This window comes from Vipera ursinii (assembly GCF_947247035.1).
Source record: "Vipera ursinii genome assembly, chromosome: 1".
NCBI lineage: Eukaryota > Metazoa > Chordata > Lepidosauria > Squamata > Viperidae > Vipera > Vipera ursinii.
Window position 1 is genome coordinate 65254011 of NC_139512.1, and position 15870 is coordinate 65269880.

The 15870-nt window shown below is 40.4% G+C and overlaps 1 protein-coding gene across 3 annotated transcripts in view; it reads left to right on the top strand.

The window, feature by feature from the left end:
* The window catches only part of IVD (isovaleryl-CoA dehydrogenase), a 30040-nt gene extending 21030 nt beyond the window's left edge, over positions 1-9010 (top strand). For all 3 annotated transcript variants that reach the window (XM_083367797.1, XM_083367798.1, XM_083367799.1), the window contains 5 exons: positions 1061-1154; positions 4747-4828; positions 5639-5743; positions 6937-7009; positions 7935-9010. In XM_083367797.1, coding sequence (XP_083223923.1) covers positions 1061-1154; positions 4747-4828; positions 5639-5743; positions 6937-7009; positions 7935-8068 — 488 coding nt within the window. In that variant the 3' untranslated portion in view covers positions 8069-9010. The remainder of the gene's footprint in view (positions 1-1060; positions 1155-4746; positions 4829-5638; positions 5744-6936; positions 7010-7934) is intronic.
* Positions 9011-15870: the final 6860 nt, after the last annotated feature.

A 15870-nucleotide genomic window follows, 5' to 3' on the forward strand; every position in this document is an offset into this window, starting at 1 on the left:
GGAGGTCACGAGCGCATGAGTGACTGTGCGTAGGGCATCTCGGTCCAGGTAGGGTCGCAACTGGCGCACCAGGTGAACCTGGGCAAAAGCCCCCCTGGTCACGGCTCCTATATGATCTTCAAAATTGAGCCATGAGTCCAGGAGGACGCCCAAGTTGCGAGCCCTATCAACGGGGGGTAACACCTCACCCCCATCGTTAAAGGTGGAATAGTTTGGTTAGCCCGAGATGCCGATACGCACAGCCACTCAGTCTTGGCAGGATTGAGACAAAGCCTGTTTCTCCCCATCCAGACCTGGACTGCCTCCAGGCAACGGGACATCACGGCGAGAGCATCGCTTGGTTGGTTCAGGGTAGAGAAAAAAAGTTGGGTATCATCAGCGTACTGATGATACCCCATCCCGAAACCACGAATGACCTCGCCCAGCGGCTTCATATAGATGTTGAACAGGAGGGGCGAGAGAACCGACCCCTGAGGAACTCCACAAACGAGAGGCCTCGGGGTGGATCTCTGCCCTCCTGTCAACACCGACTGCGAGCGGCCCAGGAGATAGGAGGAGAACCACCGTAAAACGGTGCCTCCCACTCCCAGCCCCCTGAGATTATTCCAAAATAACATCAGTTGCTGAGCCTTTTTTTCACCTTGTGATTCCACAGTTGTGTATCAGCATAAACAAGGGGTAAAGATACACTTCCTTCACTGTCACTTTCTTTGGTATGTTTAAAACCAGGTTGTTAGTACAGTACTGTAGCTTTTAATATTAGAATTAACTTATATTAGACACAACAGGTTTCCATTGTTGCTAATTTATTTATAATTTGATTTTATCACCCTGACACTGAGATTTGCACGTTTAATTATTATTTGTCAAGATATGTAAGAAACTGGCTTTGTAACTAAACAAAGTAACTAAACAATAGTATTGGTTAAAAATGTAATTCTCTCTATATCACACATTGCTGTGTATAGGTAGGCTTACACATAACCTATCCATGGTGCATTTCTTTTCTGAATCAGTGTTGAAGGTATACAAGTAACCAATTTCCCTTTGTCTATTAAAGCTAAGAATATATTGGGACAACTAAGTAAAGGAGTCTATGTGTTGATGAGTGGCTTGGATCTAGAGAGACTCATTCTGAGTGGTGGACCACTGGGGTAAATATGAGTTTATTTTATTATCCTGAGAACATTGTGATACTTTATCAAGTTCTCTTAGCTGGTGGTAATGATTCCTTATGTAAAGTATTATTCACAGGAGAAATTATTCCAGTATTTCAATTAGTCTTTTTTACTTTGCTTTTCTTACATTAAGTCTCCTTATCTTTAAAATTATTTTTAAGCAACCTGTTTATACTAACCCGGGATGCGGTGGCTCAGTGGGTTAGGACGCTGAGCTTGTTGATCAGATGGTCGGCAGTTTGGCGGGTCGAATCTCAAGTGCCGCGTAACAGAGTGAGCGCCTGTTACTCGTCCCAGCTTCTGCCAACCTAGCAATTTGAAAGTATGTAAAAAATGCAAGTAGAAAAATAGGGACCACTACGGTGGGAAGGTAACAGCGTTCCGTGCACCTTTGGCATCTAGTCATGCCAGCCACATGACCACGGAGACTTCCTCGGACAAGCGCTGGCTCTTCGGCTTTGAAATGGAGATGAGCACCGGCCCCTAGAGTTGGAAACGACTAGCACGCATATGCGGGGGAACCTTTACCTTATACCAGGGGTCGGCAACCTGAAAAAGCAAAAGAGCCACTGGGAACCGGTTCCATCACACATTAAAAAAAGTGGGAGCCACGCGCGTGCATCCACGCACGCGCATGCACATAGAACAAAATGTTTTGCGCATGCGAAATGTTTTTTGTGCATGCACGCGGGTGGATACACACGCGTGGTACCACTTTTTTTTATGTGGACGCACCTGCACGCCAGCGGCGACAGGTCTCCGTGGTGACGGGCGCTGGATTGCGGCGCCGCCTTCAGCCCGGGCGTCGCTGGAGCCACCCCCGGGACCTCCAAACTGCCACCCGACCTCCGCCCGAACACCAGCAGGTCTCGACACGGGTGTTTGGGCGGAGCTGCGCATGCACCTCTCCAAAGCTTTGGAGAGGTGCGCGCACAGCTCCGCCCGAACAGCGGTTTGGAGACCTGCTGGTGCTGGTGGGCGCACCTGCACGCCAGTGGCGACGGGTCTCCGTGGTGACGGGCGCTGGGTTGCGGCGCCGCCTTCAGCCCGGGTGTCGCCGGAGCCACCCCCGGGACCTCCAAACTGCTGCCTGACCTCCGCCCGAACACCAGCAGGTCTCGACACGGGTGTTTGGGCGGAGCTGCGCGCGCACTTCTCCAAACTGGAGAGGTGCGCGCACAGCTCTGCCCGAACAGCGGTTTGGAGACCTGCTGGTGCCGGTGGACGCACCTGCACGCCAGTGGCGACGGGTCGCTGTGGTGATGGGCACTGGGTTGTGGCACCGCCTTCAGCCCGGGCGTCGCCGGAGCCACCCCCGGGACCTCCAAACTGCCACCCGACCTCCACCCGAACACCAGCAGGTCTCGACACGGGTGTTTGGGCAGAGGTGCGCGCACAGCTCCGCCCGAACAGCGGTTTGGAGACCTGCTGGTGCTGGTTTAGAAAGTTGTTGCGGGCCGCGGCAGCTTTCTAAACCGGCACCAGCAGTTCTCCAAACCACACCTCCGCCCGAACACCAGCAGGTCTCCAAACGGGTGTTCGGGCGGAGGTGCGAGAGAGGTGCGCGCACAGGTCTCCAAACCTTTGGAGTGGTGCGCGCGCACCTCCCATTTGGAGTGGTGCGCGCGCACCTCCCATTTGGAGTGGTGCGCGCGCACCTCCCATTTGGAGTGGTGCGCGCGCACCTCCTCCCATTCAGAGAGGTGCGCGTGCACCAGGCGACTGGGAGCCGCAGGAGATGGCTCAAAGAGCCGCATGCGGCTCCGGAGCCGCGGGTTGCCGACTTGTGCCTTATACTAATACAGTTGCTCCCCCTCCCCTCACAATTGTCTCCAGGAGCAAAGGAGCCATCGTTGTGATTTTTATAGCTTTGAGGTGATTTATTCAAAGCAATGACTTATGTCCAGTTGTTGCTATTAAGACCTATGAAAACAGTGGCTGAGATAATTGTATCATTACTGTCTCTGTAATCATTTGAGAGGACGTTCAGTTCACGAGTTGCCCATAAAGCTGGTCCTATACAGTCCATTACTTTTTTAAGGAGACTGACAACACTGAAGGGCTGCATTTTACATTTTTTAAAAAAAATAAAAAATAAAAATAGTATTCGGAGGGTTACAGAACAGCATGAAGTAACGAAGCGATCATCACCAGAGTGAGTTTCCACCGAAGTGACATTGTCATTTCTAAGTATTGTTTTTAAAGGTTTGAGTTAAGAGACTTGTGCAATTATGCTACTGCTTGAATGGGAAGAAAAATCATGCTGCCAATCATAGCCCCTTTTCTGCCAAACTTTGGCAGCATGAAGGGAAGGGGATAGTAAAATAAGGGTGTTCAGGGAAGAGGATACCAGAGGGACAGCAGGCAATATGCAGTGTGGGGGGGGAGGGTGTTGTCCTAATATGACATATTAAAAGGGAAGCAATGTCTGAACTTTTTAAAATACAGCTGCACAATACAGAGATGCAGTCTTCTATTTGCAGTGCTGGATATCTTTATGCTTTCAAAGAACCCTGTATAAGACACCATAACAAAGTATTTCAGGTCAAATTTGAGTAAGATAAGGTTAATCTAATTTATTCTTATCTGCAGAGTATTGCAGCCTACCATAATTTCTTGCTGCCTAATCAGTGAATCATAATATACTAATACTGCAGTTCAGCGGTCCATGAGCAGAATGAAAACCACATGAGACCAAGTCTTCTAATGAACCCTTAAATAGAGAAGCTGGAGGCTATAATTCCCTCCTCCCCCAGATTTTGTTTTTCCCCCAGCATTGGTTTTGTCTCATTTTTCAAAAAAATTACTTTGAGTTGCATTTTTCAAGTGTGCATAATATTTTAATGATGCTTACTTAGCAGATATACTCTTTGGTCCCAACTTCATAATCTTTTTTAATTACTTGAAATATTTTATATTAAGTTTCAATGATATAAATGTTAATTATTTGAAATCAAATATCATTATTAAGATTCCCTTCATCCTTCCCAACACACACATTTCTATTTGCCTAATTTCTGTATTGAATTCCCCTAGTTTATCCTGAGGAAATTGAAAGTTTGCTAATTTAATACATTATTACCTAATTATAGGAAAAAGAAGGGTCATACTACCTAGTCAGATAACTCTACGTTTTAGTCTTTTGTTTTATGGTCTGATTTAGAAGACTTTCCCAACATGGAGTACTTGCTTTTCTTTTTTTAATTTTAACGAGGAAAAGGTTATCATAATAGCCTCCGTCCTGTTACAATCGCTACACTTGCAAAATGGACCAACACAGTTTTATATAGCTCTGTAACCTTTCCAAAATATATTATTTTCCTTTTCAAAATATACTATTATACTGAAATGCTTAAGAGGACATGATAGGTTCAAGGCATTTCTTAATATTTGGTCTATTTCTTTTAATCACTTGCTACTGCTCGTCTATCTTGATTTTCTTCGTGCCCTTTTAGTTTCATGGTTTTCTGGATTCACTATGTTTCTCATTGAATTTTTATGGGCCACCTTTTCAGAGATATGCTATAAATTCGTAAAATCAGTTTTACTGCGCTTGTTTCCCTTGCAGAATCATGCAGGCAGTCCTAGACCATGCTGTTCCGTATCTGCATATCAGAGAAGCATTTGGGCAGAAAATTGGCCACTTCCAGGTAAGCATAATGAAAGTGACACCAATTGACTTCCAGGGAAGAATTCAATAGTTGGCTAGTATCTGATCATCAATAAGAACCGTATTAAATAGATTTTGGATTAATTGGCTTTTAATTGTTTTCACCCTAGTTACGTTGGTGTTTGCAGTCTAAGGAACAAAGTACAAAGCCATTGTAGTTTTCCCCTCACTTTAATTGTTGGATGATTCAAAGTAAGAGAATATGGCATTTTACTGCTAGAATATTCTTAAAATTGAAATATAGTGTCTTTGGGAAGCAACATTTGGATTTGATTTACTCATTATGTTGCTTCCATACACTCACTGCCCAGGATAGTTGGAAGTTAGGGACTGTGTAAATTTAACAAACAAGTAACTATTTTAGTTTGCAGCTCCCTTTTTGGAGAATAAGTAGGATTTGGATTTTCAAAGTACTTTGGCACTACAGAGGTTACTGTGATTCAAAGGATGTTGGATTTTATCCAATTACTGTTAATCACCATTTTCCGGTAATAACTGTTCTTCCAGTTACATTTCACTAAGGCTTGCTAATCCAACACAAGTAGTTCTTGCTTCTATTTCATTTTGCACTTTGATTTGTGGACAGCAGCTGGAAATGTATGTTACTTCTATCTTCTATATACCAATAATGAAATATCTTTTTAATTTTTCCTTTCTTTACTGCTGTTACAGGACTGAGTTTAGGAATGTTCAGGAACGGAAGCCAGTGTAATACAGGTTTTTAGACATAACATTTGAAAATAACCTCAAACATTTTGCTTTTTTCAACTTTTTATACTGCTGTATATAGTTGATGCAGGGTAAAATGGCTGATATGTATACCCGGTTGATGGCATGCCGGCAGTATGTATATAACGTAGCAAAGGCTTGCGATCAAGGACATTTCAATGCAAAGGTGAGTTTGTGGAGAATATTGTGGTACTGTTTTTATTTTATTTTAGCTTTTATATCTTATATTTCTATTCATAACACAAACTGAGAAAGAAAAAGAATAAATTACTGCACAATAAAGCAGTAAAATTCATAACTGCAATTTATCAGAAAATCAGTTTTTTTAAAAAAAAAAGGAGATTCAACAATTTAATGTTTGATTCAGTAATTACTAAATGGATTATTTGTTCAAAATAATAACCACTTTTGCCCATCTTACCAAATGAGTTTCCCAGACTGTGAGTCTACTTATAAAATATTTCTAATTCCCACACAATGTATCCTGTATTTTGTTTCGCCAGGAGTACGTTAAGTTTTAGTACTACTGGAAATTAAGAGACAAGAAATATAACATATTTTAAATATCCTGTTTTCCATTTAGGTTTGCACCTATCTACAAAAGATTTATTTACGGCTGTAGCATAAGAAGTCACTAGAGTAGGTTTGGTGTCCTTTAAAAAGCGCTAACCATGGCATGAACAACATGGCTATTCCCTTGTTCTCCCATTGCTCAAAACCTGCCACAGCTTGTTACCTTGCTCCTCATGAGGAGCAACTATCTGGAGCACTTGTGGCCAATCTCCCATCCTCTCTTTGTCCAGAGAGGTTTGAACAGCTGTTCTGCTCATGTAATGGAATATGTGGATGATTCTGAGAAACGGGGAAAGAGATGTTGCCTAGGAAGCAATCAGAAGAGAGAGGCAGGAGACCTCAGTGGCTTAACAGTCAGAAAAGGAAATTAATGAAGGACCTGCCCTAATGCGTCAAGCAGTTAAAAGCAGCGGTGGGAGGTCTGTACTTTCAAACTTGCAATATTCTCTTAATGTAGCCTTGCAATAAAGTATAATTAGTTCATTTTGTGTTTCCTGTCTGGTTTACCTGGGACGGCTGACAACTCACTGGCTGTTTGTTTTCTGCCGCAGTCATTGATTTCATTTTTCACAGAGTTGTCTTTTATCTGCCATTTCTTCTTTTGAAAGTCCAGATATATAACAATTCTCTCATAAGAAAACAATAAATTTTGCTATAACGATTATATACATTTAAATGTACAGTGGGACATGGAAATAAATATGCAATTCTGCTGGGTTATTTTTCAGATTAGAATTGTTTTGCATCCTTTTATTTCAGTGCAAGTGATCTTGTCTTCTTCTTCAGGACTGTGCGGGAGTGATCCTCTATTCTGCAGAATGTGCTACTCAAGTTGCTTTGGATGGGATCCAGTGTTTAGGTAAGAGTGGAGATACCTGACTGTTCCACTAGGAGACCAACTAATTAAAAGTTTGCATATCATTATATAGTTACGTCCATCTCATCTTTACTGATTTCCATTGTATATCTCATAATTTAAGTTTCTTTTCAAATGGATTTAATACTAATTAGCATGCAAGCTTTCTTTGCATATGCATACATTATTGTTGTTGTTGTTATGAAGGCAATTTGGAAATGAACCTCCGTTTGGTTATCAATGACAGACACTTGCAGATACAGAACCGCTATTATACACGTTAGAAAATTATAACATTACATTACTTTTCAACATAATTATCATTCAAATTGAGGCATTTGTCATAACATCTTAGAAGTTTTGAAATTCCTTAGTAGTCGTCGCTCAGCACCAAATCTGGGCTATGGGGGAGATGATCAAAAACATCCCAACGAAACTGCTTCAAAAGTTCTTGGGTGTGTCTAGTGGTGTGTGGGTGAGCATTATCGTGAACCAACACCACACTGGAAGTGGTGCCATCGAAAATCCCACCAAATGTGAAGATGACAAAGGAGTACTGCTAGTGAACTTCAGGGAGTGTGGTTCAACCATCAATTCAGAAATGTGCTGTGAAACATTACGAACTCAGATAAGCCTCCATAGTAAGCATCGGGGCATGCTGACTTCTAGTGTAGTGTTGGTTCACGATAATACTCGCCCACACACTGCTAGATGCACAACAACAACCTGGTGAAGTGAGTGGGGCTGAGAGAGAGTGACTGGCCCAAGGTTACCCATTTGGCTTTCATGGCTAAGGTGGAACTAGAACTCATGGTCTTCCATTTTCTAGCCCGGTACCTTAACCACTAGACCAAATGGCTTCTCTTTTAACCTACTGTCAGGATTCTTGTCCCTCATTTAACATTTAGATCTTTTCCTTTCATTTCAGGGGGAAATGGCTACATCAATGATTATCCCATGGGACGTTTTTTGCGTGATGCTAAATTGTATGAAATTGGGGCAGGGACAAGTGAGGTGCGCAGAATAATAATTGGTCGGTCATTTAATGCTGCATTTGTTTAATAAGACTGTTGTAAAGAAGAATTGAACTTCAAACCAGGATGCCTTCTTTCCAAATCTTCAACCACACACAACTGTTGTTCTGCATCTGGATACTAGAATATCCACCCCATTTATCCTTTTTTAAATTATTATGCTGCTAAATTTAAGGACATGTTACAGTTGTAGTGGAACAGAATAGGCAGTTTGAGTGGAAGATGTGAATAGTATTCAAGTCTTATTGTAGAAGACTGAGATTTCATCCAGTTTGAAACATTGCCTATGTGGGAATCACTGAACTATATTTTTCCACCTAACGTGTCACTTTTATGAATGGAAATAGTGGAGCTCTAATGCACCCTATTTCCAAAATGCTAGCAGAATGCATGAGGATCTTTGATTACTGGGTTTTGTGAAATTTTAGGTATCTTTTGAATATTAAAGAGGCTATCATTAAAACATTGTTAAAATATGAGGTATGTATTTCTGTGTATTCTGTCTCAGTATTAATTGAAGTATATTAGCACCACATGAAGCTTGCAGTTATTGATGGACTGCCATTTCATGTTTAATTCTTGTCAGAGTATCACTATCACTCCAGAAGCAATTAAAATATTAAGCAGCTGCTTCACTAGGAGATAGTTGGTTCTCTTGAAAATTTCCCCTTGATTAATACAGGATATTGTAAGAAGGGAAAGGACCAAATGTTTTGTGTTATGCCAGTGTTTCTGTGGAACAAGCAAGAAAAATCTATATTAAACTCAAGAAGGTGGTACAAAAACTCCATGACAACATAGCCGGTCTGACTAGAGGGGGGAAAAACCCTGGTAATTCTTTTTCCAAATTCAGGAGAATCTTTGACTTAACCAGCAGCACACAGTATACATTTTTTTTAAAAAAAAATACCCATATCCAATTTTTCCTTCTTAACTAAGTTGTAAATAAAAAAAGCTTTGTTGCTCCTGATCTAACCTATTTTTAATTGCAATGCAATCCATATGATTAAATTAATTCTACATTCTAGAAATCAGTGCCTGACGTAAAAATGCATTTGAAAATCTCAATGGAATAATTATATATTTCACAGACTCGATATAGGATCCCTGAAAATGTTAATTTTTAAAAGGAAGTATTACATATTGAAGGTGAGAGCTTCCAATACAGTACTGTTAAATTGCAGCACATATATATTCCGTAACAATCCAGTTATGGTTTTTCCATATCACATATTAGCCTGTGAACTTTGGCTTCATCTTTTTAAAGTATGCAGCATGGAAGCAATTACTCAATATAGAAATGAAGTTTTAAAATGCAACAGTGCAACAGTGTAACTTTCTCTTAACTGTTGAGCTCAAAAATCAATTACAATATTTTTTCTTAAAGATCAGGAAGTGTCATAATATCATAATTTTATCACTCCTATTGAACTGTAATTAATATAGCCAATCAAGCAAGGGATTATTAATAATTCAAATCAAGCTGGAATCTGGTTCCAAAATTTGCCACATGGTATCTGGAGTTAAGGAAAAAAACGTAACTCTTTAAAAAGCATTGAATCAATCCTATGAAAGTTTTCATAGCTCACTATGAAGAATATATTGATCTTTTTTATACAAAGGGTTCTTTCTATTCTTTTAAGCTGCTTTTGCTGTCGTAAGGCATGGGGAAATTGCTGGTTAATTTGTGGCTTTGTAAGATCACTAGTATTAATAAACAATTATAAAACAAAGATATTGCTTCTCTGTTTATGCATCAACTGTTAGCATGTCTATTTCCTCCAGCAGAAAGTGGGTAAAAATTTCTATATTCATTTACATTACATCATCATAAACAAAAGTTTGAATCCTCCCTCATTCTGTGGAAGCAAAAGATGTTCCTTTTTTAGCTATAATAACTCTTCCTTCAATATTGTCTTATAATCATTAAAAGTTACTGGAATATTGGTCAGATTTCAAAACATTAATTTCCTGGGGAATTTCAACTGTCATTTGAAATTATATCAATATTTCTATTATTGTATTACTTTACAAGAGATACATGGCATATTCATACATTTAACTCAACCCTTTTTAATTTATTGTTTAGATCAGGGCTTTTCAACCAGTGGTACAGGTACCACTTGTGGTACATTGACACCTGGCAGGTGGTACGCGACCATCCTAGAAAAGTGGTAGTGGGGGAGGGGGATGAGCTGAACCGGTGGCAGCAGTGCACAAGCCTGAGCGAGAGACGGCTGAAGCTACAGGGCTGTCAGGGCTCAGCGGAAGCGCCAGGATCAGTGCCAGGCTCCAGCTGGAGCTCGGCACTGATCCTGATGCTTCTGCTGAGCCCAGAAGCGCCGATTAGCTGGAATGTTGCAGCATCTCCAGGGTCTTGTGATTTACATTCAGATGCTTGGCAACTGATTCATATTTATGACCGTCACAGTGTCCCAGGGTCATGTGAAGTGACCAAAACCTGCTGCAACCACCCAGCACATGGGGGGGGGTGGGAATAAAAACCAAACACCTCCCCACCCCACCCCCGCTGCCAATTCTCAACAGAAATGTTCACAACAATGAAAACCTCGGACAGGAGGAAGAGCACCGCCGGGCGGGCAGGCAGGTGTCTTGCTCGGCTGTGGCTTGGGGGGCACTTTTTTCAGTGCCATTGTAACTTCGAACAGTCACTAAGCGAACTGTTGTAAGTCGAGGACTAACTGTACTTCATCATTTTTTTCCTTTTTTTTTTTGGTCAAGTTTTTGACACCTTGCTAGGCGACTGGTGGTACTCAGATGTTGCCATATCTTAAAAGTGGTACAATGGGTGAAAAGGTTGAAAAGCCCTGGTTTAGATCTTTTATTTTTATTCTATGGATTTCAGCTTTGGCTCCTGATTTCCTTGTACATTATCCTGAAAGCTATTTATTATAGAGCAACCAATTTTAGAATAAATGTATAAACAGACTGGGCTAATGTGTGTCATATTTCACACAATACTCCATAATAATTGCATTCAAGATTATAGGAAGAAGCATAGGGACATGACAATGTCATCTACTGTATTTAATTTTTTATCTTATATCTGATGTTATGCAATATTATACAGCATGTTTGTTGGCCTATTAAATGCATTTTCAGGTGCAGGTTGATGCTGGGTAATTTGCTAGTTCACAGGCAAAGTTTGTAGCCTATCGCATGAATGAATTCCTTACTTGAGATTTAGTATAGCACTAAAGTCCTTAAACAAGATTTTGAATCAGTCTTCCAGAATATACTACCAGCAGATAAAAGTGACACATGTGCTACCAGAGTTCATTTGTTTTTTAAATATCTCATAAGTTCTCTGTACTTCACAAACTGATCACAAACTTACTATTTAGGATACTGTCTAATCAACCATTTATATTGGTATAATTTTATCTACTTAAAAATACATACCTATATATAAATCATAGTTTTGATACTACCGTAGAAATGTCAGATAGAAAAGCCCTAAATAAAAAGTGGCTGGAATATTGTCTGCACATCATTTACTCTAATATCTTGTCCCATAAGAGCTTTTCATTGTCTCGCCTAAAGCATGTAATTAGCATTGTTTTAAAAGTAGTAGGCTGATCCTAACCACATAAGGCAAGCTGTGCTCTTTGTTTTGCTCATGATAGCAACTGTAGTTGTCCAAATGATAATCTTGTATGACACCTGACATACCAAATATTTGGTACTGCAAGGATGGACGGACAATCCATTCCCCCTCAATTATACAAAAGAAACCAGCCCAACAACTAAGAACTCTGTCCATATTTGCATCTTACTCGTGGGAGATCTATTTAAGGAATTATTTAGAATTTTAGATTGCTTTTATTCATTTTCCCTATTATGAAAACTGATTTCAATAATTTAATGAAATCTGTTGTGCTTTGTTTAATGCATTTGTTTTTATAGAATTTCTTCTGTTGCATGTGCACATTTTAAAAAGACAATTGGCAGGCAGATTGTGGTTCCCATTTTTTTTTGCAAGAGCAGGCTTGTTCTTTAGAGCCATGACTGTAGCTTGAGAATATCGCACAGTATCTTCTCTGAGGAATCACTACAGAAAGATTGGGAAGACATATCACTTCAGTGTAAAGGAATTAACAACTGTGAAGAGCAAACAAAAACATCATTCATTGAGCAGACCATATTGTGGAGGTGGGAGGTGGTGTGAGGATTACTGCTAGCAGAGTTAGGATCTTTCCACTTGCACCTGCTGTTCTATGAAAGGCTAATACTGAGGCCCAGTTGTCAGACTGAATGAAAAAGCTTGAGCGGTTCTCCAGATGAAAAAAAACAGAAGGCACGCATCCTGTCTGCACATGAGTTCATGCAGCAGTGGAAGGGCAGGGAGGTAAGTTCAATGAAGATGAGATGACGGGCTGAATGATGCACACTGTTATTAAGCATCAGTCATATGGAAAACAGCTATTTGAACAAGCTGGCCTGGCCTGATGGGAAATTACTTAGGGTTTTAATATTTATATATATATTTTATTGTTTTTATTGTGGGCAATAATTTAATTCTTTTTTAACTTTTGTATTTTTGTAGTTTTATGATATGCCCTGTTCACCGCCCTGAGTCCTTCGGGAGAAGGGCGGTATAAAAATTTAATTAATTAATTAAATAAATAAATAAATAAATAAATAGTTATGGGAACAGGAGAAAGGATGGTATTTGTAGCAGGATCTTTAAGCAAACAAGCTGCCGCTTTTGTAAAATTAACAAACAAAGATCCTAACACCTTCTGCATATCAACATAAATGAGGATGTTCACACTTCTTGCCATGAATTCTCTATAGAGAAATGCGCACATACCAGTGCAAACATGTTAACTTGCTATGCGTACAGCTTGCCTAAAGCGGATTGCAAGCCAGAATCCAATCTGGCACATGCATTTGAGACCTAGAGCTGCTGCAGGTGCTGGTTCGGAGATCCAAATCCCTCCGTACCAGCATGCATAAACCATGCATCCTCTTCTTGTTCATCTCCATGTCTGTGATCTCTCTTACACGCTCCCAATTTTCAGACTGTACTACTGTATAAAGAAAAGTGCAAAAATGAAGCTTTCCTTTTTTTTGTCAGGAGGAAAAAAACAACAACAGCTGCCTTCTCAGTAGCTGCAGTGGCAAAACAGCAGCTACTCTCAAACTCTCTTCCCCTTTTTCTCCAGTCAAAGCAGTTTGGAGGTCATTGGAAGGTCAAGAAGAGGTCCCACCAGCAACTGTTTGCAACCTGAGAATTCTGCATTCTTGATATATCTTTTAAAGGAATAAGGTTTTACAAAATATTCCACGTATAATCTGAATTGATGATACACAAATGCAGAATGAACAGCATCTCCCTCTAGAAGAGAATAGAGCTGGAAGGGACCTTGGAGGTCTTCTATACAGCCCCCTGCTCAAGCAGGAGGATCTATACCATCTCAGACAAGTGACTGTCCAGCCTCTTCTTAAAAACTTCCAGTGAGGGAGCGCCCACGATTTCTGGAGGCAAGCTGTTCCACTGGTTAATTGTCCTCACTGTCAGGAGGTAAAAGGTAAAGGTTCCCCTGCACATGCGTGCTAGTCGTTTCCGACTCCAGGGGCCGGTGCTCATCTCCGTTTCAAAGCCGAAGAGCCAGCGCTTGTCCGAGGACGTCTCTGTGGTCATGTGGCCGGCATGACTAGACACCAAAGGCGCACGGAATGCTGTTACTTTCCCACCGTAGTGGTCCCTATTTTTCTACTTGCATTTACGTGCTTTCGAACTGCTAGGTTGTCAGAAGCTGGGATGAGTAACAGGCGCTCACTCTGTTACGCGGCACTCCGGATTCGACTCGCCAAACTGCCGACCTTCTGATCGACAAGCTCAGCGTCCTAACCCACTGAGCCACCGCGTCCCCTCATTGTCAGGAAGTTTCTCCTTTTCCAGGTTGCTTCTCTCTTTGGTCAGTTTCCAACCATTGTTTCTTGTCCTGCCCTCTGGTGCTTTGGAGAATAGCGTGACCCCCTCTTCTTTGTGGGAGCCCCTCAAATACTGGAACACTATTATGTTTCCCCCGTTTCTTCTTTTCTTTAGACCAGCCAAACCCAAGTCCTGCAGCCGTTCTTGATATAGTCTCCAGACCTTTAATAATCTTTGTTGCTCTTCTCTGAATTTTTCCACTCTCAACATTTTTTTTTGGTGATATGGTGAGCAGAATTGGCTGCAGTATTCCAGGTGTGGTCTTACTAAGGCTTTATAAAGTGGTACTAATTGCATGATCTTGATTCTATGCCTGTTTATACAATGCAGGATTGTATTAGTTTTTTTGGCTGCTGCTGCACACTGCTGGCTCATAGTCAAGTGATCATCCACTAGGACTCCAAGGTCCCTCTCACAGTTACTGTTTTGAAGGTTTTTCCTGCCTAAATGCAAGATCTTTCTGGTATAACATAGCCTTAAGAAGTATAGATCATCCATCCACCCAGTCTCTATCCCTAATCGCTTGCTATGCTTGAAGTAGGTAATAGATACGTAAAAGCAAACTCCAACTTATTACCTAATAATAATACTTTAATTTATTTGTTATACAGTATATGCCACCTTTCTTCCAGGAGCTCAGCATGACTTACATAGGGATCTCTCATTTTACCCCTACAATGATCCCATCAGGAGTTCGGGCTGAAAGAAAATGTTTAGGCCCTGGAATCACTCATAGCTAAAAATAGACTAGGACAACTTAGTCCTAGTCCAGTATCTTAACCATCCTGGTTCTCACTTCTTACTTTCTCAGTGGTGATCCCTATTTAATGGAATAGATACATGTGGCTGCTACTCTACAAGGTTTATGAAAACAAGCACTGTTTCAGTAGGCATTTGACCCCAAAGTTAATTTAACAATGCCTTTGATGCCTGTTTAAAATGTATTACTGTCCACATATCTTTAATATATTTATTTCTTTGGACTTTTTTGCATCAAAAAGTCTGTTGATTTGTTGGAGTTGGGCTATACATTTTGAAAAATTAATCAAGTGAAATGCATCCATGAAAATACCAATTTCAAACTTTACTGCTAACAAACTGCATTTCTTCTTTAATAAATTAAAGTCTCATACAGTCTCAATTTATACAAATTGCCAACTGCCTTCCATTAATACTCTTTAGGAAGAAAATTAATATATACAGTAGGATAATGCATTCCCTACTACTAGGAGAAACATTAACAAGGGATCTAGATAAATTGAAATTAACCTTAGGTTACAGTAAGAGATAGTACTGTGTTTGTCAAATCATTATTTAATTTACAAACACACATACTAAAAGTCATTATAATGCTACATAAATGGCATTGGCTGTCATCTATGAAGGATGGGATGTTTAATTCAGCTTTTAGCAGGCTATTTATTATTATTAATGAGATTCATTTAGTAGCATTATACTGGGCTTCAAGGAGATAATTTTAAATAGCCATTATCTCACAGACATTTAAGTTTTTCTAACTGTCAAGTATGTCTTGTACCCCCCCCCCCAAAAAAAAAACCCTGCTTCAGCTATGAATTATAGCAGGGGTCTTCAAACTTGGCCCTTTTATGACTTGTGGACTTCAACTCCCAGAATTCCTCAGCTAGGCACGCTTTTCTACACAATAGAAGCTTAATGAACATTTCCATTTTCAGTCTGAATTATTACTGAAGAATAGACCAACTTAAGTTACAATCAATGTCCAACAAAATCAACTAAATAATTTACCCCCAACTGAAGTTATAGTGCTAGAAAATTTGCAAGCTACAGCAACTGAGTGTGCTCCTTTGGAGCTGACCTCCAAAATAATAATCTGAATGAGTAGGGTT